This window comes from Lycorma delicatula, chromosome 4, assembly GCF_047948215.1.
Source record: "Lycorma delicatula isolate Av1 chromosome 4, ASM4794821v1, whole genome shotgun sequence".
In the NCBI taxonomy this organism is placed as follows: Eukaryota; Metazoa; Arthropoda; class Insecta; order Hemiptera; family Fulgoridae; genus Lycorma; species Lycorma delicatula.
The window spans coordinates 78,629,691-78,656,304 of NC_134458.1; the positions used below are offsets into that span (position 1 = coordinate 78,629,691).

General features: G+C 30.6%; 1 protein-coding gene across 1 annotated transcript; it reads right to left on the reverse strand.

The window, feature by feature from the left end:
• Nucleotides 1–441: 441 nt before the first annotated feature.
• LOC142322879 (U-scoloptoxin(01)-Cw1a-like) lies at nucleotides 442–20,613 on the reverse strand. Its single transcript, XM_075361968.1, has 3 exons — nucleotides 20,551–20,613; nucleotides 18,403–18,633; nucleotides 442–654 (listed from the first exon to the last, which is right to left on the reverse strand). The coding sequence occupies exons 1-3, from the start codon at nucleotides 20,611–20,613 to the stop codon at nucleotides 493–495; spliced, it is 456 nt and encodes a 151-aa protein (XP_075218083.1). The 3' UTR covers nucleotides 442–492.
• Nucleotides 20,614–26,614: the final 6,001 nt, after the last annotated feature.

A 26,614-nucleotide genomic window follows, 5' to 3' on the forward strand; every position in this document is an offset into this window, starting at 1 on the left:
TGTAAAAATGCCATTGAGATTTATTTTTGTCTTCATTGTGCATTTTAACTATTGCTTAATGAGAAGTTTTAATTTTACTGTAGTCAGAGGTAGTGTTATCTCCTATTTTTCTGGGCCTATTATCCTTATAAAGCTTTTATATTTAAAATTATTTCAACTATTAGTGATATATTGATTCCTGAAACTGACATCGCAACTCCATATTAAATTTAAAATTTTCTTAAGTTAAATTGTCTGTAAACAAAATTATTTCTGTTCATGATGATATCTTATAGCTGTAACTGGAATAAATGTTATTGTAGGTATTATATCTGATATTAGAATCAAATTTTTTTTTGATAATTATATCAATCTTTTAATTAATTCATATAATGCATAAATAATATAAAATAATAATGCATATTTCTATGATTATAAACATTGAATTTAGGTTTAGTAATTTTTACAAAAATAAATTTATTTCGTTTTATAGAATTAAATGTTAATTCAGAATTAACTTTCGTTGTCTAACTCTTGTGGTTCATCTAATGGATTTGAAGTATTTATTGAAGATACTGATGTATTTGTTTGCCCAAATCTATCGTTTAGACTGTAAAATAGTGGTGAATCTTGGCAAGCAACAGAATCTTCTGGCCTTGCGCAAGTAAACGTTTCCTGAAAAATAGTAAGAATAACAATTACTATGTTGTAACATCAAGTTTTAAATTCATGATAACATAAATTGATAAAATATGTTTTATAAATGCTATTTGTTTTTTGATAACAGAACAATTTTAATATGAGTAGTAATATGTGTGATACCAGTTTAATCATTCCACTTGTTTATTCAACTAGTCAAATTGGGAAAATCTTTACAAATGGTTCATTCTTAATTCATAGCTGGTAAGATTTTCTCCCTTTGTTGCTTTATTAGACTGTAGTTTTCATTTAAAAACTAATGCTACCTGATCTATGACATGTGCAACCAACTTATGATTGTTTACAAAATATGACAGCTGTATGCTCAGTTATTCACAGCTTCTGGTTATTATTGTTCTTTACATTCTAAATGGGCATGAAGTGATATTTTGTTTATTTTCTAAGTAATAAAAAATAGAGTTTTCTTGTTTTAAGTATAGTAAATTAAAAATTTAAATTGTGGTAATCTGATCACATAGGGAATAGTATCAAAAACTGTCTGCATAACTTCAATTCTACTCTGCTAATTTTTCTTTCTTTGGTGTAGGAGGGTCAATATTTCCATTAGGATGATTTGAGGTTGGTTTCATGGTCATACACAGTTATTATGTTCTTAAGAGTGTCTGAATCTTTGATGGCACCTACCAGCTTATGCGATCTCTAAATAGTCTTCACACATGTAATGATTATATGACAAAAAAATTTAGCATGATGTTATACAATAAGATTGTAAGACTGTACTGACAAGGCTGAAAAAAAAACTTTCATGTAAAGCTAGATAACAACAGCACTGTGATAAGAACCCCCATGGCTGGTCTAGTGTGGAACGCATCTTCCCAAATCAGCTGATTTGAAAGTCGAGAGTTGCAGTGTTCAAGTCCTAGTAAAGGCAGTTGCTTTTATACGGATTTGAATACTAGATCGTGGATATTGGTGCTCTTTGATGGTTGGGTTTCAATTAACCACACGTCTCAGGAATGGTCGAACTGAGACTGTACAAGACTACACTTTATTTACACTCATACTTCATCCTGTGAAGTAATACCTGAACGGTAATTTCTGTAGGGTCCCATAATATTTGTTGGAGTTGCCAACAACTCCAGCAGTAACCCTAACCTTCAGTTTCTTTTCTGTGAACAAGCTGTAGTCCTGGACACAGGTCTTATCACAGTGCTTCTTCTTCTTTCTTTTCCTCTTTAGCCTCCGGGAATTACTGTTCAATAACATGCTCCATTATGGGAAAGCATGTGTGTAGTTATCTTAAACTGGTTACCCCATTGATGTCATTAGTTATCATTGACTGATTGTAATGTTGTAGGTGCAGTATAATAAAAGTATATATATTATCCTTTTCAAACATTTTATCAACTACTGTACCGAATAATGAAATTTAATTAATTTTAATACTTAAATCATCTATACAGTCAATTAAAAGTAAGAAACACTAACCTACTGGAGCGCTTTTGAAGTATTCATTTCATCATCAACAGTCTAAAATTATAAATTACACATCTATTACATCAGTGTACCATGCTTTGTAATTAAAATTAAAACCTTCTTTGTTATATACTATGGTAGGAATGGTGTCAGTTCCTATTAAAATATTCGATTGTATAGCAGTTCTACCAATCTTTTCTGTTTGCACGGATGGCCTGAACTAATATTAAGTATAGCTAACAACCACCAGGGATTATTTTTACTGGAAATGATTGGGGGGGGGGGGGGTCCTCAGAAGTAATTTCAGATGAAAATTAAAATCTTCTACTTGTCAACTTTTTATTAAAATAATTTTAAATAATTCAAAATTAAAATATTTTTTAAAAATATTTTCCTTGACATCGTAAGATTTAATGTACTAACAATTTTATTACAAATAATTGCGTGTTAAAGTATTTTATAACTAGATAAAACAAATAAAATAATTAATTTATTAATATCGCTAATTTTTACATTCAAAGATAAGATTTTAAACATGCAGACTGTTATATTCAGACACAGCTCTTAAGAAATGTTTTCCATATTTAGGGAGAGTAGAAAACACTTTATATTTATTCCATGTCATTTGAAAATCATAATGGAATCAAGTTCTTTTTTACTTCTGTTACCGAATTGGGCCACATGATAAAAAATTGCATGCACTTTCGGAGTCCTTAATTTCAGATTCAAATAACTTTCTTGGAAATTATTTATTAGAATTCCACAGTCAGGATTCAGAGTATTGGAAAAGCAGGAATCCACTACCTTGTGAAAATCTTGGAATCGGTCAACAAAACTAAGCATTTTTTCAAACATTGTTACTGCTGATAGAATAAATTATTAAAACAGTGAAAATCCATCTTACCAGCAAATTAAATATGTTTCTCTAGATCTTTCAGTCCTTAGACCATCATCAGGAGAATAAAATAATATAAAATAAAGTTAAAAAATTAAAATGATTAAGCAGTCGTGACTGTTTGGTAGTTATCGGTATACCGAATTGAAATGAAAAGTGTATTCTGGTGGAATAAAATGAAACCAGTTGTAAGAATATTTTATTTATTAAAATTATCTCTTTATATTTATATTCAGGCCATGTTTAAACAATTCATAATCTGTAAAAAGTTTTTGCTCATTAATTAGCTTTTTATGATTACTGTAAATAGGATATTTTTCTAAATTAAATGTATAATTATAAGAAATGTCTAAAATTTTCATAAATGTATTTGGATTGTATGTATGACCATTATCTAATATATGTTTAGCAAAGTTAGAATTTTCTGTTTTTTTGATTTTGTTACAACCCATGTGTTCTTTTGCATGTATAGAGAATTTATAATTGCTCATACCGATATGTATCATGTCACAATTTTCACAAACCAAACTATATACCCCTTGTATTTCAAAATTAGCATCATTATTATATGATATCTTATAATTATTATTGATATATTTAATTAATTTATTATTTGTAGTATATGCAGGTGTTATGTTAATTTTTTTATACAGTTCTTCAATTTTTTGACTAAATAGAATGTATTAATTTTTTATTTATATTTTATGCTTTTTATCTGGTGACAGTTTTATATTGTTAGTTGTATTAATTTTATTATTTATTCTATTGTATAATTTATTTATAGTATTAATATTATAACCGTTACTAATAGCAATATTTTTAATTATTTTTATTTCTTTGTTTAGAGAAATTGTATCATTTTATGGCTCTATAGACATTTAATGTAGTGCATTAAAAACAGCCATCTTTTGGGACCGTGAATGAAATGAATTGTAGTTGATTATTACATCATTTGAAGAAGGTTTACGAAGTATTTATAACTTTATTTTGTTATTTATTTTATTGTTATGTATTTTTTATGTAAAAAACTTAACTTCATTTTCTATTTCCATAGTAAATTTTATGTTTATCAAATTTATTAAATTTATTTAATATTGTATCTGATTCATTTTGATTATTTTCATTATATATGATTATGGTGTCATCAACATAACGTTTTTATAACATAATATCATGTTGGGTTAGAATTTGTTTAATATAAAAGTATCTTCTAAAAATTGTAGTTGTATTTCTGCCATAATTGCCGATAATGGTTCACCCATCGCTAAACCAAAAGGTTATTTATAATATTGGTTATTAAAAGTAAAAAAGAACTACAATCACAACTTAATTCAATCATATCAATTAATTCGTTTATATATAGTATATTTAAATCTGTTGTTTATTGTCGTTATTTTAAACCGTACGGTTTACAATTTAATTGGATTTTTTTTTATACCATTGCGTTTTGCTAGATTATGCTTTTATTATTTTTTTTATGAATTACCGGTTATATTATGGATTTATTATTAAAATTTATTGCCTTTCTAGAAGAAACGATATACATTTTTTTAAATTTCTCGTCCAATTTTTTTTGTTGATAGTCATATTCATTCCATACCATATTTTTACTTTTTTAATAAAACTAGTATAATGACCTACACGAATCGGTATAATGACCTTCACGAATCGAAGATCCGTGATGCAATATTGCACTTATTACTTAGTAAGTGTAACCCTCGATTTTTATCGTATACGTGGTCACACTTTTTATATTATTATTAAATGAACGTTTTTTTATTTCTCCATCAATTGGTTCAAATAGTTCTAATTGTAGAATAAAAATTTTAGCAATCGAATTTATTTCTGTAACAAATCTTTGTTGTCACATCTGCAGCACTTTCCTACTGTTCGTGTTTTATTGGCGGCTATAATCTCTTGAAAACTAATACTTTTATTTTTTTTTAATGAAGTGATGGGAATTAAAAAAAATTGTTTCATCTTCAGTTCTTTCATGTACATAAGAGCATTTACTATTAAAACAACCTGTAGTATACTTTCTTTCAAGTTTTATTATTTCAAGTACGTTATCAAGTTTTTGTACGAGATCATTCGTAAATTCTGTGACATCTACTTGTCACTGAAGCGTGTACTTTTCATGTACAAATCGTTTAATTCTCATAATTTCAACGATTTATTTCAATCGATATAGCTATCTAAATAAATTCTCATAGTATGTTGTTCAGGGAGTTGTAATAATAATTTTTTTATGGAACTACAGTTAAAGAAACATTGTATTATAGAATTTATGTAACATGATATTGCATCTTCATTTTTAACCCTCGTAATTCTATATCAATGTGAATTTCAATATTTTTTCATCACTTTGACAGTTAGAAATTTCCTTACATATTACCCATTGACGGTCAGAATTTTTATTTAAATTTACAATATTTTTAATTTCAATAAGTGGCAAGTCTGGTCTGTACTTTTTTATATCTATTATATTCAACTACAGCTTCAGAACTTGCTTTCACTGAAGCTGGATCAAATAGTCAAATGCAATCCTTCAATTGAAGTAAATCTAGACAAGGCAACATATACTTGTCCGTAAGCAAAAATCTTAATTCTAGCATCGAAAACTGCATTCCTAATACTTATTCCTTGTGACTTATGAACCGTTATAGCATAATTGTACATATTTGGAACTGTTTTCTATTTACAAGCCTTATCAATAAATTGAAATTTAACATCAATTTTGCAATAGTGTGAACTGATTCTGGAGATGTCGAAATTTGTATTTCTTGAATATAATTTTTATCTATACATCGTTTGATCGGTTTGACGAAACCTATCGTACCATTTACTAATTCTTTACTTACATCGATATTTCTTGTTATCATTATCTTTGCACCAATTTTGATCTTCATAACTTTGGGAAGACCCCCAGTTCGAAAACTGTCATCGTCATATTTTAACAGAGATTTTTGAAACTTTTTATATAAATAACGAATGCAGTCTAAAGTATCATGAGCAATCAGTTGTATTTCTTCGTGATGCGTGAAAACATTTCATTGTTTAATACTTCACACATATGTTTTGTTGGAAGTAAGCAAATTGCTTCAGCATGTAAATTACTTATATATTTACACAGTTCGTTTAATACTTAGTAGATATGAAACAAATCATATGCCGATTTAATTCTTGTAAATCGTCGTCAGTAAGAAAACCAACTCATAATCGAAAAGCATTTGGGAGTAAGATACATCATTTTTCTATCTCATGTTGATTCGAAGTTCATCATATCTAAACAAATTTTCTCATAAGTTAAAATTACCGAACGACCATAAATACTTGCTTCTTTCGACTGCTGTTTTCATGTCCATCCTTCCTCAACTTCACTCTTATCGAACATTTCAATCAATCTTAAATATATACATTAAAGTAAGATTAGATATTATCGATACTTCATTAATAATAATCAAACCAGTATCTTTCAATTACTCTGTCAGCATTTTTAAAGGTATGTCAAAAGCCATGGTACTCATGATTAATGCCGTGATAGTTTTTTTTTTTTTTTTTTTTTTTTAACTGAATTTTTACGGGCATCGACTGCTAAGGTCATTAGCCCTCGTCACATTCTTTAAAAGAAATTGTTATCTCCATCAGGATCGTCATATGTAAGGGTGTAAAGGGCCCTTACATTTTATTTAAAAACACAAACTTCACAATAAACATTAAAACATGAAAGACAAGGACAATTACAAACACTTACGGGGTGTAAAGGGCCCCAATATAAAAATTTGAGATAGGTTCTCAAAAGACCATGAACTTAAAATTAAAATTAAACTAATCAATACCATATCTTTCTTTCTTCTACGAAGTCTCATTTATAGTTTCCTTAAGCACCCTCGGGGCGACCAGAACCGCCGTTGAGCAGTATATCAGTCGTGCCAGAGTGCCGTGGCAGTTGAATCCTTCTTATATCAGGCCATAGGCATGCACGGCGTACACCCATAGCCTCGCGCCCTCAATCCACCCTTGAGGGTCCCCCATGCCATCATCGGACACACCCCGACTCACTGCTCTTGAATGCAGGTGAGCCAAAATGGCCTAGGCAAGAGGGCTACCTCCCGTCACTATACGTGCCACGCTTCGAGACTCCCTTATATGTATATATAAAACTACCGCTTAGAGTATCTCTTACCACAGCTTTAAACTTCCATTTTATAGACTTTTAAGAAGTCCACTGGCGTGTAAAAATGCAACTATATTTTCTTCATTTCCATTATCCAGATCAGCACTAATATTATTTGTAAGACGGAACCTCTTTCTGAGGTCCTCATATATGGTACACTCTTCTATTAGATGCTTGATTGTCAGTGTTTTATTACAAACACCGCACATTGGTCTCACTTCGCCGGTTAACAAATATAAATTTGTTAATCGCGTGTGACCGATTCTAAGTCTGGTCACCGCTACTTGTTCACGGCGAGTCAACTTAAAGTCGCTTTTCCATTTATAAGGAGAAGTTTTAACCGAGTTTAATTTTGTATTTAAACTCCTCCATTCAGCGTTCCACTTGTTTCTTACTATGTTGGTTAGACGGTTTTTAACATCTGCCACTCTTACAGGAAATGCATCCAAGTCATCGCAGACTGTTGCCTTTCTGGCAGCTTCGTCTGCGATTTCATTACCTATAATACCAGCATGCCCTGGAGTCCATACAAATACGCATCGCTGTCCTCGTTGTTTTAGTACGTATAAAATGGACAGGATGTTTGCAATTAGGACATCCTTAATGTTCTTGTTCCGAATTGCGACGAGTGCACTTAATGAATCGGAACATATTAGCACTCTCTCTTCGCAATAGTGTTCAGTGTAGCGAAGAGCTTGCTGAATTGCAGTGAGTTCTGCCGTGTAGACACTGGCCACATCTGGCAGTCTCCAAGAGTGGGCTTCTTCATTTACATATATCGAGCATCCAACCCATGTTCGGTTTTAGAACCGTCAGTTCTAATATGTTCTTCGTAACTACTGACGGTTGCTAAAAATTCCTGCTGGATGATCACTGCTGGTTTCTTTTTTATTTCTCCTTGAGAGAGATCCAAACTTGTATTTACCGCTGGCAAGAGCCATGGCGGTATTTCTCTAGTAGAAATTGCTAGTGTCTAGTATAGCAATTTCATATTTTCTTCTTAATTCGTGGTACCTAATTCCGGTTGGTCTGGAATAGGTAGCACGATGTTCATATACTGCAGCCATAGGATGATTCGTAAACAATTTATTATTTATATGAGCAGGGAAAGCCCATACATTTGCTGCATATCTTAACAAAAGGATATCTCTTCTATAATGTAGTGTCATTATTCCGGCTTCAGACATTAGACTAGCCGCCGGACTTGTGCGGAAAGCGCCTGTTGCATATCTTATTCCGCTATTATGAACTACGTCTAACTTTCTTAAGTGCGACTTTCTAGCGGATGAATATACGATACATCCGTAGTCTAGTTTAGATTGAACCAATGCTTTATACAATCTCAATAATGTCTCTTTGTCTGAGCCCCAATTTAAATTCGATAAACATTTTATAATGTTTAGGGCTCTTTTGCATCTATCACTCAAGTCCTGTATATGTAATCCCCATGTAAGGGATTTATCCAATACTAATCCTAAATATCTTACGCTATCTTTATATTGTATTGGATTATCGTCAATTGTCAACGCAGGACTTTGATGAGGAATTCTCTTCCTACAAAAGTGTACACAGCACGTTTTCTCTGGTGAGAATTGGAATCCGTTATTCCTTGCAACTTCATTTAGAGCATTGATCGCTCGTTGCAATTTGTACCTCACCATAGCAGTCTTGTTGCTGGCATACACAATTGCCAGATCATCAACATAGACGCTTTTGCTGATTTCTACTGGAATGGCTAGTATCAATTTATTAATGGCAATGGTAAACAAGGTACCGCTCAACGGCGAACCCTGCGGTATGCCATTTTCCAAGATTCTTTCACATGAATATTCATTGTTGACGCGTACTTGGAAGGTACGGTCATTCATGTAGTTGCTGAGCAGTATAGGCAGATTGCCACGAATGCCCCATTCATGTAACTGGAGCATTATACCATGACGCCAGGTCATATCGAAAGCCTTCTGAAGATCAAAGAAGACTCCGACACAATGTTTCCTTTTAATAAAGCTGTTATATATAATGTCCTCTAAGCTGATCATTTGATCAGTGGTAGAATGGTATTGCCGAAAACCTGCTTGATACGGTGTTATCAGGTTTTCTTTTTCCAAAACCCAGACGAGTCAATTATTAATCATTTTTTCCAGTATTTTTCCCATAGCACACGTCAAAGAAATAGGACGATAGCTATTGGGGTCTGTTAAATTTTTATTTTTCTTTGGTATTGGAACAACATGAGCTTTTTTCCACTGCTGCGGGTACGTTCCATCCCGCCAAATTTTATTATAAAGTTCTAATAATCTGCGTTTTGCAGTGGTATTCAGCTGCCTGATCATATTATAATGGATTTCATCCGGACCAGCAGCTGTGTTACCTGCTTTTTCCAACGCTTTCGCGAGTTCTTCCATTTTAAATGGTACATTATATGAGTAATTATACTCAGTTCTAAAATTTAGTAGACCTTCGAGTTCTTCTTTTTTGGTTCGAAAACCTTCCTCGTAGTTGGCCGTTCTGCTGGCCTTTTCGAAGTGATTGGATAACAGCTCTGCAATTTCATATGCAGTGTCTTTTATTTCATCATCTTGAAGGCTAGTTATGGGAGCAAAATCATTACGCCCACAAATCGCCTTCACTTTCCTCCAAACATCTGATGCAGTAGTAGTTTTGTCGATGGATGACACGTATTGCTGCCAGGATCGTTCTTTCGAGTCTATCATAAGACGTTTTGCATACGCCCTGTATTTCTTAAAGGCAACAAGATTTTCTATACTAGGACGCTTCTTAAAGGCGTTATACGCCCTTTTCTTTGTTTTTATAGCTTCACTTATTTCATCATTCCACCATGGAACGGGTTTTTTCGTAAGTTTCCCAGATGTTTTGGGAATATATCTCGATGCCGATTCAATTATTGCATTTGTTATGGCGTCGACATCGTCTCCGATAACTCCAGTTGTTTCTGGGAGTATCGTTCTAGCTGTGAAGCTCGTCCAGTCTGCCTTCTCAAATAACCATCTTTTAGGGATGGGATATATTGTTCTTGTAACATCAGTTACAATTTGCACCGGGAAATGATCGCTTCCATGCAGATCATCTATGACATGGAAGCTGTACCTTGGTGCTATCGATCCGCTTATAAGTGCAAGATCTATACAGGACGTCGATCCATCTCTGGCATTGAAAAAGGTTCCTGATCCGTCGTTTAAAATAATAAGTTCTGAATTCATCAGGAACCCTTCCAGTTCTCTTCCACGGGGATCTACTCGATCTGATCCCCAAAGAGAATTATGAGCATTAAAGTCACCCACCAGTGAAACAGGTGGGGGAAGCTCGGAAATTAGTCTTGCTATGTCATCCTTATTCCAATCAAAATACGGCAAGTATATGCTGCAGACAGTGACCTGGAGTGGACGCTTCATTCTAACGGCGACCGCTTGTAGGTTTGTGTTTAGAACAACCGCTTCGGTGGTAGCTCTAGTCGATGTTAATATAGCTACTCCACCTCTAACTCTTACATTTGGCGGTTGATCTCGCCGAAATATATCGAATCCTTTTAATTTAAAATTTTCATTTCGGCGGAAATGCGTTTCTTGCAGACATATACAAATCGGGTCTACATCATGTACCAAGCGTTGGAGCTCATGGATGTTTGAAAAACATCCATTGATGTTCCATTGTACAATCGACTCGCTAATTTTTAATTAAATTATTGTCTGGGTTTTCCTTTCGGCCATCCCTTTTTCCTTTTCTTCTCCATCCTACGAACAGCATCGTGTTCACGGAGAAGGTCGTCGCCTGTAAGGCTTCTGGTCTCCGTATCGGAGACCACCGAAGCCGCCGACGACGACGGGCATGGATCGGCGCCGGTTTCAGGCGCCGATTGAGACGCGGCAACTTGGCCGCTCCCCAACACGGGGGTCGCACCGGTCACCGCCTGTGGGAGGGGGGACACTCGCCCTCCCTGTGTGATTTTTTGTGGCCTCTGAGGCTTAGAGGCCACTTCAGTTACAGGAGGCTTGGGAGTCTCCATAACAGTCTCTGTAGGTATCACCTTTTTCTTTTCATCAAGAATCTCGCTGAGACGGACTTGACATTCTGGTTTGGTGTCCGTTTTCTTTTCTGGAGGAGCAACTTTCACTTTTATCGACTTATCTTCAGCAGGCTGTACCACTATCTTTGGCTTAACAAATTCTTTATTGCCAAAAGGTTTCATCTTGTTTTCGATGATCCTCTCAATCATGTTAGCCAAAGTAGGCGCAAGTTTATTTATAATTTGAGCCTCATCTACAGCAATCGGAGCAGGAGCAGGAACAGTAGCCGCAGCCTGAGCATAAGATGTTGTTGCTCTAGGTTTGCGGGCGTTAACAATCTTTTTGGCTTCGATGTAGCTGACTTTCTGCAGGGTTTTAACTTCCTGCACAGCTACTTCTTCTTTGTAGACAGGACAATTCCTGGATCTACATGAATGTTGTCCCTTGCAATTGATGCATGTAGGGGGCTCTTTACACGGCTCTCCCTCATGCACCTCTCGCCGCACACGCATATTTGCGTTCTCTCACATTTGATAGCGGTGTGGCCAAAACGTTGGCACTTGAAGCATCGCATAGGTTGCGGGATAAATGCCCGCACATCCAATCGATGTATCCCCGCTCTAATCTTCTCCGGCAAGGTAGGCCGGTTAAATGTGAGAACATGAGAAGCTGAAGGTAGGACTTCGCCATTCCTCCTCATGTTCAATCGGCGACACTCAATTACTCCCTGTGATGACAACTCCTCAACAATTTCTTGCTCCGTGCAATTTAGAAGATCCCGACAGACGACCACACCTCTTGAGGTGTTGAGCGTGCTGTGGGGATCGACATGCACAGCCAGTTCTCCAATCTTTTTAAGCCCCAAAATCTTTTGAGACTGGACTTCATTTACAGTCTCAACATGAAGTCCCATAAAGGTCTTCCTTATTTCTTTTACAGGTCCACCAGCGCATTTGGTTATCTCCCGAGCGATGAGAAAAGGACTCACCCTCGAGAAATTTCCATCCTCCTTTGTAATGACCAAATATTTGGGTTTCGGTACATTACTACTTTTAAAAAAAGCTTTTTGTAAGCTTTTTCTAGCCTCAATCTCAATCCTTTTAGTTTCCGCACTTTTTCTCCGTTTTGCTTCAGGCGAAACGGCCGGTTCTAAACGAGGGTGTTTGCGTGAACCCTCTGCCACGTTTAGTTGTTCAGTTTCCATGAACAAATAATCCCTTCTGTAGTAAGGCTAGCCGCCGGGGTACACCCCCACTCCAGGGCTACCAACCCTGGAGGTCCGTTCCGGTACTCCGGTGGAACCGGCATATGTCCTGGCAGAGAGCGGATGCGCAGTCTCTGCACTGACTCCAGGCCCCTACACACCGAAGCTTTCAGGGCTCCCATGCTCCGAACATGGGCACCTTAACTACATGCTTGCCATCGCGGGGGGCATGTGGACGACGAAAGGTCTCCGTTACACCTGCAAATAACTTTGACCGTGGCCGCCACATCGCCAGCTCTAGGTTTGGTATATGTCCACATCCTAATCAACAAATTGTTCATATCCTGCAGGTAGCCGAAAAATCCAATCCATGAGGGGACCTGAAGGTGGAAACAGGTCAAAAGAAAAGCATATCCGAGGAGTTTATTCGGAGCCCCGTTAGCCAGCTATATGTATTGTACATAAGTACGGCTGTTACCGCCCTGGACGTAGAACGTAGATGTTGTGTTCCGGACGTGGGGATTACCTACCTCAGGCTTAACTATCTAAACAAATTTTACCTAAATTACCTAAATTAACCATCTAAACAAATTTTCCCATAAGTTAAAATTACCGAACGACCATAAATACTTGCTTCTTTCGACTGCTGTTTTCATGTCCATCCTTCCTCAACTTCACTCTTATCGAACATTTCAATCAATTTTAAATATATACATTAAAGTAAGATTAGATATTATCGATACTTCATTAATAATAATCAAACCAGTATCTTTCAATTGCTCTGTCAGCTTTTTTAAAGGTATGTCAAAAGCCATGGTACTCATGATTAATGCCGTGATAGTTTTTTATATTTAGGTGTATTATTATGATCAATTGGCAGTTGAAATATTCTGTGAATTGTCAATTAAATATTTACACAATAATATTCAATCTTTGTTACTATATAATTTTCAATTGTTGCTTTTTCTTTGGAAATAAAAGGCGCCGTTAAGTACCGCTACCTAGCTGTGCGATTCGTAAACCCACCTTTTTGAGGAAAAGTGACATATTCGAGTCTCGCGGTTCATCAAATAGAAGAAAAAACGTTGTCTAACAAAATTCGAGGTACTTTTTGAAAGTATTCTTTATTACAAATTGAACTGAAATATAATGTTTTCACGCTTATTTTTTAATTCTTTCCCCCATTTTCATTTCACTTTTAGGTTAGGTCATGTTTAGAACTGTAAACATAATTCGTTGACTTCGCCGTCCCGTACAGTTCTGCGGACTCTTACCGGCGAAGTTCTAACGAACTTTTTGGTAACATTTCACAAAATTTTTAACAAATAAAGATATGTATTGTAAAGTTCTATATTTATACAGTTTCTTTTATAATAATCTTGTTTTACCTCCTGTTTTATTCTAAATTTCTCAGAAAACAATTTTGTTTTGATTACATTTTTATTGTATTGGGAATTCCTTAAATTTATTTTGGCATACTTAGGTGTTATATTCAACTTTAAAGATGTTTTATTAAATTTTATTGAATGTATAACATTATAGAGTTTAATACTTAATTTATAAAAGGACTTTTGGCCTGGCATTCATAATAATTTTGGAAAAAAATTCCTTTTTTGTCCATATCTTCCTCTGTACTAATTAATTCAAAAGCATAAACAAAATTCAGCTTAACCCACCAAAGTTCAGAATTATTGACCTCTTACCTTGTCTTATTATTTTTCTTTTTCTTTTTTCCCTCTTTTTTACATATCAATAGCGCTTTCGAGAGAATTCCTCATCATCAATTGAAAAAAATTATAATTAAAAATCGATTACACATTAAAACATTGAAAAGATTAAAATATTTTTTTATTATTAAACATGTTTGTTGCCAGCCACAAAATACAGCATTTCACTAATATAATATAAAATTTACTTAATATTAACAAAAGTGCTGCTGTCTGTAGCAGCTTTGATAAGAGTATCATTATGAAATTCTGCTTGCATATTGATCAAGCTGAATTTCTGTCCATATTTATATATGACATAATTCTAAAATGTCCTATTTTTTATTGTTATTATTTTCTTTTGCGATTTAATTTATTTCCAAACTAGTTCTAAGTCAGTAGTAGAATGTTTATTTACTATTAGATGGTCGGCAAAATTAGATAAACCCAGTTTATTGTTTATATAATATCTATAATCTGCGAATCTTACTTTAAATGAACTATTCATTTTCCCAATATAACTTTCGTCGCATTTTATTTTATAAATTTCACACAAACTATTATTAAAATCATTGTTATAATTATGGTTTTTAAATGTTTTATTAGATGGTTGTTGCACTTATATGCTGGTTTATATCTTCTATCTTTATAAACATTAATTAAATTTTTAATAATGTTGTTAGTATAAGAGCATTTTATATAGATATTACCAACGCTGTTTGTTATTTTATAGGTTCGAACGTTGTTACGTTTTTAGATTAAAAAATTTTTTTTTTATAAATATTATCAATTAAAAATGCTTTATATCCATTTTATACTGCAATACTCTTTATAATATTTATTTCTGCATCTAATTTTTCCCTGTCGTTTTGTTTGTAATCTATCGCCCTATTCAACATATTTGTAAATATAATTGTGTGGCCATGGAAGATTTGATTGTCTATTATTTTACTTGCTATAGGTTTTTTCTATACACGGATGTTATAATATGATTATTTTTATTGATTTCAATGTTAACTTCTAAAAAACTTATTTTTCTCCACTTATCTGTTTCAAATGTAAATTTTAAATTATGACAGGAGCTGAGTTTTTTCAATATTATAAGATGTTCATCATTTATGACGGATTTAAAGATAACAAAACTGTCATCAACTTATCGAACTCGTGGTAGAATTTTGTGTATATGAGTAGTACCATCAACTATCTTATTTTCAAATTCCTGCAAATAAATTTCGGACATAACGGCCGATAAAGGAAAACCCATCGGTAAAGTATTCTCTTGTTATAATACGCGTTATTAAATTCGAAATAGTTTTGTCGACGTATGTTTGTAATAATGGTGAGAAAATTATCAATAGATTTATGGTTTTCATTATAATTTTTTAGTTTATTTTTTTATTATACAAATTGTAAGATCTATAAGAATATTAGGGTACATATTGGTTATGTCATAACTTATCATTCTAGTATTTTTATTTAATGTCAAATTATTTAATTTCTTAACCAAATCATACCCATTTTTTATATTATATTTATATGGTAAATTAATCTTGACCTAAATATCTTATCGATTATTTTGGTAATAAAATAACAAGATTCAGATTTAAAGTTAACTAACGGACGCATTGGGTTATCTTGTATATATATTTTAGGAAGACCAGTATGTTTTGGGGCAAATGGTTTAATTGGGTATCATCTAGTGTGATACTTAATGTGATACTTAAATACTTAAGTGTGATACTTAAATAGTGTGATAATTTATTAAATTATAATATTTAATAATATTTTATAATTATAATATTATAATAATTTAATCAAAAATTGCTTTATAATTTGTCAGTAAACTTTTTGTAATCCTTAAACATTTATTAGTTGGGTCTTTTATTTGCCTAAAATTATTATCAATTATATATTTTTCCATTAAATTATTATATTTTTCAATTAACACACTGCGTTTTTGTTTTATTTGATTTTAGTATAGTACAGTTATTTTCTTTTAACTTATCTTATAATTATATATTGTTCTCTTATTATAAAGTGGTTTCTTATTTATATACATATTTTTAATTTTATAGATTTTATTACCAATAATATTACGTAGTCTTTCTTTACTTTATCAGTATGGTCAATTTTATTAATTTTCAGTTCAGAATCAATAGCAATATTTTTGATAATCTTAATCGTATTATGATCTGGTAAATTAAATTTAAAAATATTAGCAATTATTAACTTTTCTTTGTCACGAAAATCAACATTCGTTAGATTTACAAGGTCATTATTATTATCACAATTACTTGAAATTTCTTGTGTTTTAACTAAATTTAAATTATCTTTTTCTTCTTTATCACTGACATTATACTTTTTGTGAAATTTATTATTATAAAAATTCTTATGTTTAATTTTTTTTTCTATTTTAATCAATTCCGCTATTATTTTATTTTGGAATAATTTTAATCTGTATTTATATACATCAATATTAATTTTAATTAAATTTACTGCGTAATCAAACATAACATTTCCCAAAATTTTTAACAAATAAAGATGTGTATTGTAAAGTTCTATATTTATACAATCTCTTTTATAATATCCTTGTTTTACCTCCTGTTTTATTCTAAATTTCTCAGCAAACAGTTTTGTTGTGGTTACATTTTTATTATATTGGGAATTCTTTAAATTTATTTTGGCATACTTAGGTGTTATATTCAACTTTAAACGTATTTTATTAAATTCGTTTTGTTTTGTTAATACTGTTCTTCGGTGGGTCAAGCTGAATTCTGTTTATTCTTTTGAATTAATTTGTACAGTGGAAGAGGGGACAAAAAAATAATTTGTTTTACTAGATTAATATATATGCATTTTTTTTTTTACATATCATGACTAGTTATATTTCTTATCAATAATATCCATTCTTTCTATATTATATTAAGTATCAGTATTGTGATTTTTATTTTATTATAAAAAGATTTTTAATGTAAAATTTCAAAAATTGATATTGATTCTGTTTTTTGTTTTTGATAATTATTATAATTGTTATGAGAATTAGGTTGATTATAATTCTTATGATATAAATTGTGTTTTCCATTGTATTTATTGCTATTAAATTTCCTTAACTTATTTATTTTTTTATCAAAAATTTTATTTAATTTTTTTGTGTTTATCTTTTTAAAACACAATTAAATCTCTTATAATTCATTATTAATAATAATCTTATCCTTATAAACCTGTTTAATTTCTTATTTTATTCTGAATTTTTCACATAATTCTTTTGTCTTTTTAATAGGTGTATAATTAGCATTTTCATATTCGTAACTGCGTATTTAGGTGTTATTTTGCAGTCCAAACATGCCTCATTCAATTTAATTTTATGTATTAAGTTTAATAGTTTAAAATGTAATTTTACATAATTTGAATATCGTTTTTGCTTAGTTAGCATTTGTAATAATTTTTTGAAAATTCAAATAATTCATTAACATATTGACTGTACTGCATTAGATTTAATATTAAATGAAACTTAAACCACCAGAAAACAGTTAATAGATAAATTAAACTTACCAAATTAATACCAAGATCGATACTTGCGGGATCCTGAAAGTGTTTTTCATTTTTATATGTAAGTTGTAAAATTGAAAAATCAGTTGGCCTGGTCAGGCGTCAAAAATATTTTTTCAAATATTTTATCAACCACTGCATCGAATAATATAATTAAATTAATTGTAATACTTTAACCACCATATATAGTCAATTAAAAGTAAGAAACATTTATCTACTGCGCTTTTGAAGAATTCACTACATCGTCAAAAGTCTAAAATTACAAATTACAGATCTATTACATCAGCATAACATGCTTTGTCATATAAAATTAAAACCTCCTTTGTTGTATACCATGGTATGAATGAGTGACAGTTCTCATTAAATATTTGATTTTTATATCATTTCTACCAATTTATACAATGAACTATCTTATCTATAGATTTCCCTGCTATTGTTATTTATTTCCTTTATTCCTAAATTGTTATATATATCTGTAATTGTATGTTTATTTTTTTTAAAGGTGATTAGTTACATTTGAAAACGTATTATTTCCTCTTTTATAATAATTATTAAATTTTTCTGAAAACATTTTAATTATGTTCGATGAGATATGACAAGTGGATTTAGTCTGGTCGAAGGAACGCAATTTTTCTAATAATGTACATTCTTAGTTTAATCTTGCTAAAAATGAAACTTGTTAAATTTTGGTAATTTACAAAATTGGCTGATTAATAAACAAATTATATTACCTGATTAAATACTGTTTCTTGAGGGCATATAAAGCTCCATTTAAAAGTTTCTTGTGATCCGTCAACATACTGTACAGGAAGGCAGACATGAAATAGTTGGCAGTCATTTTCTGGATCTGCGTAATAACCATAATTTCTACTTTCACATGTGAACGATGTAGATATCTGGTCTCTTATAGTGGTAGCATTGCTTGGTAATCCTAATAATTCAGGAGGAAGTTGACGATTTATCTAAATAAAAAATAACGCATCATATTAATTTCAATTTGTTTAAAATAAATATTATTTCTCCTGAATAATGATGTTTTATAGAATGATGATATTTAAAATAAATATCTTCCTGGAGGTTGCTTTGAGCATCTAGTTATGTAATTGGCAACAGTAAGAAGACTAAGTGGGAATTTTCTCGAGCAAAAGTTATAATGGTTAGTCAGTTTTTCCCAGAAATAAGTGTATATCAACTAATTTTTGGTTTTTGACTGGATAAAAATGCTAAAAATGTAAACTCCTTCACTAAACTTTAAGCATATTATAAATAAGCATTGGTGAGCTTGGTTAATAAGTAATGATTGGAAGATTTAGAAGGATTGAAAACTTATCATTCGAAACTCCTTTGGAAGTCAGATAGAATAGTATGGATAATCTAACAAACTTAAAAAAAGGAATTGAATAATGAAACTGTGAAAAAATATACTGTTCATTGGGTTTGTGTTATTGAAGTGTATAATAATTTCTCTTTCAGAATGAGTCATTCTTTGCTGTAACTAATTGTGTCAAATGAAATTATTTTTTAATTTCATGCTTATAACTATTTATTTTTATGTAATGTACAACTTTTTGAGACTGATATCGGATGAGAGATCTTCTGATATCTTACTTACCTCTGGAGTGACAGATTATGTAAATTTGTAATTTATTTATTTGATTTACAATGATCCCCAACAGTATATACCAATTACAGGGGAATCGTAAATTTACATAAACACCAAAATTGGAAAGACAAAAAAATTATACCCATCGATAATGATTCAAACTAAATTTTGAAAAAAACAGACTATGCAAGTAGCAAAAATTTAAGCTTGATTACATATATCTATAACAGCTATAAAAACATTATAGTAGGAAATAAACAAAATAAATGAACAAATAAGCAGAATTCACATTCTATTAATAGTTTACACATGGTTACTCTTGCAAGAATAATAGCCAATAAGTAAAATATAATAACCATAAATACTACGTAATTTTTTATGGTTACGGGGGTGAGTATTATCATTATTCTCAATAAAATGTGATCGCTTATGTGATCTTTCTGTTATATAATTCTGGAAATGGCATAAAATTAAACTGTAAAGTATTGTCTCAAACCCTGCTTAAAATTGATAAAATAACATGTTTATAATTTGATATCTTGAACTCCTTGTCCTGTCTAAAGAGAGGAGTTATTTTAGTAACTTTCTAAACTGGATACATGCATTGTTGAAAGAAATTTTTAAAATGATAAAAACTGGATAAACTAGTGAATCTGCTCAGGCCCTAAAATTTCATAGGGAATTATTAAATCTGTAGTATTTTTTCTTGCATAAAGTTCAATTTAATAACTTGAATTCAATTTAGAATCTACTGAATAATCATTGTTACTGTCACTATTACAGCTAATTATCATGGACATGGTTGTATAGTCAGTTGTAAGGTTAAACCCGTACATAATGTTTCTTTATTTTATAATTAAAATATCTTGGCTTAGAAATAATGCATTTAAAATTATAACACGCAATGCAATAACACACTTACATTGCGATAACATCCAATACTTTTGCCGATTACAAAACAAAAGTATAAAAATGTGAAATCCCAAAAACAAGCATAGCTGCAGTCAGTACAAAAGATGCATTAAACTACAGCTATTTTATATTTTATGAAAATTATATCAACTGAAGAAAATCTAAGAAGTTGATTGAAAAAACAAATTTTTGTATTGAGTTATACGAGTACAAGAAAAATTCTATACGATAATGCGATATGTTTTATAATTAATATTTATTATTATTCTTGGGAATATATAAAATACAATCAATTATGTTTAAACATGTTTTTCTGCCTAATTTTACATATACGAGTATGTTAATATTTAACGGTAATACTTACCCTAACGTGAGGTTTTGCCCACAGTAAAACAACGTCCAGAAACATTATACCTGCAACATACATTAACCTGGTATTATTATTGCTATCAGGGCCGCCCCTAGCTGTTGCTGGGCTGGAAGCAAATCTGAAATTGCGGGGCCCTTTCTAAAAATAAACTATGTATTAGTAAAAAAAAAAAAATAAAAAAAACATACGTATAATAATTAACTTTAGCTTTTAAAAATTTATTTAAACAAAATTGCTACAATTATAAAACAAAAAGTGTAAAAAGAATATTTTTTTAAGATTGTATGTTTGTTTTTATTTATTTTTAACTTAATTTTTTTTAACGAACCTTTCGTGCTATTATATGAAATATTAATTTTGCGGGCTTTTATTTCAGCAAAATCTTTTATTAAATCATCGCAATTTAATTTTTCACATATTTCGTGCTCAATAGGTAAAAGTGTCAGATTTGTTAATCGTTCCTGTGACATTATTGCCCGTAAATAATTTTTAATTAGTTTTAATTTACAAGAACTTTACTGGCGTTGCATTTTCAACATTAGTACAGATCAAACAAAAAATTTTAATTTCTTCGTTTAAATCGGCTCCATTTATATCACGATTATCATCTTGTCTTAATTTTAAATCTAAATCCACGAAAAACTTTTTAAGTTGGTCGTTTTCCATTGTTCGTAATAGTGGAATATTGTAAAGAAAACCAAAATATTAATATGATTTTCAATTTGTTCAACTCTTTCTCGTAATGAAGATATGGCTTGATCTATTATTGCTAAGAATAATTTCTGTAGAAGTTTCTTTCTGGATCATTTACACGTTCATCTGCTCCTGCTTCTTCATAATCAAATAAACGTTTACGTTTTCTTATTCTTAATTTTTTTAAATTTATTTGAAATATTAATTTTTTCACAAATATTATTTGCTTCCATTTTAGATTTAAAAAACCATTCTCTCTAAATTGTTTAAAAAATCCATCAACCCTTTTAAAAGCTTAGCTGCTAAACTTAAATCATAATTAGGTTTTTGTACAGTTTTACTTACTGTATTGACTGTCGATAATAATTCGTACCAAATAACTGCAGATAAAACAAATTCAAAATTAATTGCATGCTCAAGTAAGGAATCTGTTTCACTTTTTACACTAGAATTTACTGTTACGTCATTTAATTCTAATGTTGTTATAATTTTGTCTAAATCAAATCTGACTGTCTTCACAGAATTTATTCGGCATTCCAACATATATCTAATTATGGTTTTAGAGTTGAATTTGTTAAATGTTTCATTAAAATAGCTCACCTGTGAGCAGACGTGGAAAATAGTGTATACAGTCTTGAAAGTGTTCCAAAAAAATGTCATAGCCATAGGAATCGAGAAGGCTATATCACCTATTAATAAATTTAAATTGTGCGTAAAACATGACACAAAAAATGCTGTGGATTTTTTCAAAATCCTTGCTTGTACGCCTTTTCTCTTGCCTACCATATTAGCCCCATTGTCATAAGCTTTCCACGGCAATCGTTCAAAGAAATATTTAAAGTTTTAAGTTCTTTACATAATTTTTTTGATAAATCAAACCCTGTACTATTCGGCATAGGAGAAAAACCAATAAAATAATTATTAATTTCAACTTAATTTCGTTCTTATTCGTCAGGCATTTCTACAATTCGAACAATAAAAGTCAATTGTTCAATTACAGACTAACAATTGTTAGTCTAACTGTATTGCATAATATTTACTTTTTTAATTATTTCATTTTTACTTTGTTTGCCAGATTAATTATCTCATTTTGAATTTTCCAACCTAAATAATGATCGTTTGTTTCTTTATCTTTGATACGTTTTATATGTTCTGCCTTTCTTGCACTGAATTTTGAAATTAATTCAATTAAACCTAAAAATTTACCATTCATTTTTTAAAATTTGCCTGATTTGTTCCACCAAGTGCATCGTTGGTTTTAGCTAAATACTGCATACAAAATATAATTCTTCTAAGAACTTCACACCAATGTTCTGCATCTGAATATAATTGTCTCTCATGAAAATCGTCAACTGTTTGTTCTTTTTACAACCTGTTTTTTAGCTCCATAAAGTCTTTAAGTGATTTTCTGTGTGGTAATGATAATTCATGTTCATTTAAGCGAGTTCCAAGGTGCTTCCAGTCATAAACACCTTCATTTACTAATGCTAAAGATGACCTTGACAATTGGTTAAGACATAAACAGCAGTAAAAACAAAATACCATATCTTTTAGTTTTGAACAGAGAAGGTAGTTTTTGCAATATTTTTCTCCATGTAATAAGATACATTAAATTTTCTACCTAGTTCATCTATGGGAAAATCATAATTTGTTACTTGAACAATGTGTTTATTAATAATAATAATCTGATTTTTTCAGAAGGGTGTGATGGCCAGGATTGTCTTCCAATATGGTTGATAATTTTTTAGTTTCCTCGTTTGGGCTAAGAAAAAAAATCTTCTTGACCTTCTTCATCATTTATAGCTCCATCTTCATTCAATAATGAAGGTAATCCTTTGTGTGTAATTTGTAACTCTATTGTGTACACTAGTGCTAGATATAGCCAAATTTTTTTCTTCGTTATCAGTTTTAAAATATTTTAAAAGTCTTTTCGACGATTTTCTAAATCTTTTTTATTTTCGGCACGTTTTCTTTCCTGGTTATCAGTTAAATAATTTCTATTTTTATCGCGATCTCTACTCGTAATCATTGCTAATGTTCTAAATCCTAGAAAAAATAGAAAATATATTTTCTATTTTTAATATATATTATAACACTATATTAACCTGTCTCGTGTCACTATATTTCTAAATAAATGTATTTACTAACCTAATTAATTGTTTTTAAGAATATTTAATGTGGCTCGCCACGCGTCCGTCGCACTGTTTTATAAAAAAGCATTATAACTATTTTTTCACTGAGTATTTCGCGTTCCGAACTCACACATCTCTAAATCACTTCAGAATACATCATCAACACTCAAAACAAATATAAAAACTCAAAAATATGCCTCACAAAAAATAAAAACCACCTGGTTCCTCTATGAGGTACTTTTTCTCGCTAGTAATGGTTTAAATATCCTATGCTATGCTAGCTATACTAATCTGACTTGGCGCCTAGTTTTGTTGGTAGGTTACATTCTGCCAACTTACAATTTTTATTATGTAAACTATTTTTTCTTTATTATTATTCTATGATTATTTTTAAGGTAATTATTCTTTTATAAAAAAACTACTAATAAAAACAAATATATTTGAACTTACACATTAAACAGTTACTCTTTTTGTAGATAATAAAATCAATTAGTAGGAAAGTTGTATCAAGAAATCAAGATTCATGAGATTTTTTTAGTGTATCTTACAATTTTACTTTAAAATAAAGTTTTATATTGAAATACAAGTTGTTACATTTTAATTATAAAACATTAGTATGCCACATCCTATTAGGTGCGTGGCCCGGTTGGGGGGGGGGGGGGTTGTCCCAGCTGTTCGGCTCTAGGGATGACTCTGATTGTTGTCATGCAATTTTTAAAAATTTTTAATGGTGTTGATAATAATGGTGGTTATTTATCTCAAATTAATTGTTTTTTTTGTATTTATAAATATTACATTTTTTATTGGTTGCTTTATGTATTGGCCAGTAACAAATGTCAATAAATGGGAGGCAGAGAAACTATATTCATCACTTTATTCTAATCAGTGGGATGGGATTTTCATCCCACTGAAATCCCATCTAAAATTATTTATTGAAACTACCTGCTGAATAACTCAGGGGTTTCATCCTTGAGATGTTCCCCGAGGTGGAATATTGAAACACCTTGAACAGATGTTGTGGTCCCATCAGCTGTTAAAGATACACTTTACTGTCTTACCCAGCATCTAAATAATAAACTCTTATAATAATATACTAAAAGAACAAGCATTAGTATATACATTTATTGTGTAATTATAATTAGATTTCTTACATACTGTTGTAAGATGAGTTATAAAAGTGCTTATTATATGTAAACTAATATTTATTCTGAATTGAATTTTGCAAATTCAAGTACCCAAGCACCTCGGGTAAACCATCACGCCCAACATATCCAAAAAAAAGCAATGAACAAACAAGCTTGCAAACAGGAACTCCCATACCAACTCATTCAAAACATCTACAATAAAAATTGTATCTTTCCATCAACACTAAGATCCACCACTACAAGATGGCAATCCAATCAGAATGCCTGTATGCAGTGGAATGACTGGGACCACTAACTAATGTATTAATAATACATTAATAGACCCCAACCTTGAACACAAAGAAAGAAAGATCCTCAGGAAAATCCTGGGCCCAAGGAAAGCTGATGATAACTAAAACTCCGAACTGACAAGAAACTCTTCACTTGTGAAAAACTCACTAGTATAATCTGAAACCATAAGATCCAACTTTATGGCAACAATTCTTGCCTGGATAACTAAAACTCATAAAATGTATCATCATGTACATCAAAATTCAAAAGAACAATTAATGAATTGACAATATTTACAATGATATGCAAAAATTAAACACCAATGTGGAATAAACACGACTAGAACGCATTTTGAAACAGTCAAGAATTTCAGTTGGTTGCAAAAACTAACGAAAGAAGTTGACAACAATTTGGCGTGGTCTGAGGAGTGAAATCCCATAAAAAAAAGGAAAAATTATTTATATAATATATAATATAAAAAGTGAAATGCATAGTAATTATAATTGTAGCTTAATAGATATTAATACATACTAATAAATAAATAGATTAATAATAATATAATACTATATTTATAAAAACTATACTTATTTTCCTGATTCATTTTGACTATCATATATATAGTATTTTTATGTCAAAAGAAAGAGTAATATTAAATTCAAGAAGTAATTCATTGTAATTGAAAGATCTTCATTATTTGATTTTAAAATTGAAAACATTGTTTATTTTGTCTTTGTATTAAAAATAAAACAAAAAAATTTATATTCTCTTTTTAATTTTTTAATAGATTTCTTTGAGGCATTCAGTTGATAAATAATGCTGCTTTAGTTACAATAAAATTTGTTTTTTTCATCAGAAGATTTGTAGGGTTTTATATTTTCATATATTATTATCCTTACAACTCATCTAAGCTTAAAAGTAGAATTATTTCCTTTAAACTTTATATATATATATATATATATATATATATATATATATATATATATATAGTGTGTGTGTGTGTGTGTGAGAGAGAGAGAGAGAGAGAGAGAGAGAGAGAGAGTTCAACTCTATTGAGATGATCACAAAAATCATATTTTTGAAAAAAAATAATAATTTTTTTCCAAAAATTGTTATGATTAAACATCATGAATGTAATTTATATATAATATCTACATTAGCTTTCTTTAAAATTTATGAAGTTCGTAACAAATAGGTTTCTGGAATTTAGAATATTGAATGTTTATATCTTATTGTTTTTGTGGAAGTTTGACAGACTGAGACCTGACCATGTATTTATACTTTTTATACTATTATCAGTTCCTCGATTCTGCCTTCTATCCTCTGGTTGTTGGGTTTTAACTAATTACTGCTTGAAACAGTTGTGAAAATAGAATTTTATTTGAACTACACGTTAAGCATGCAGTCACCTACAGGTGGTTTTTGACTGATTTTAAGTCATTCTAATTATCATGCCCCTTTTAGAATATCACATAAAATATGTGTAAAAAAAAAAATATATTATAGATTATGAAGATTCTAATGTTTTTAATTAAAAAATTTTTTTAAAATTAATTGCATAGATGCATAGATTTTAGGTTGTAGTAATTTTTATGTACTAAAATATTTATTAAATGTTAATTATTATGTTTAAATAGTAATGTTTTTAGAAATACATTATTGAAATAATATAAAATAATCAAAACACTTTAGACTGCTGTCATCTTTTTAGTGAGCAAGCTTAGATCTTTTAGTATTTGAGAAAATCATGAATTTATCTTGACCGTTAATTTTTGTAAACATTTACTTAATTTAAAATATAGATAATTCAAAGAAAATTCA

Excerpts from the sequence above, each read along its gene's own strand:
- LOC142322879 (XM_075361968.1), bottom strand. The coding sequence starts at position 20,613 with ATGTATGTTGCAGGTATAATGTTTCTGGACGTTGTTTTACTGTGGGCA. Across the intron at positions 18,634-20,550 it reads GGGCAAAACCTCACGTTAGG|ATAAATCGTCAACTTCCTCC; the intron begins GTAAGTATTACC and ends TTTTTTATTTAG. Across the intron at positions 655-18,402 it reads AAGAAACAGTATTTAATCAG|GAAACGTTTACTTGCGCAAG; the intron begins GTAATATAATTT and ends ACTATTTTTCAG.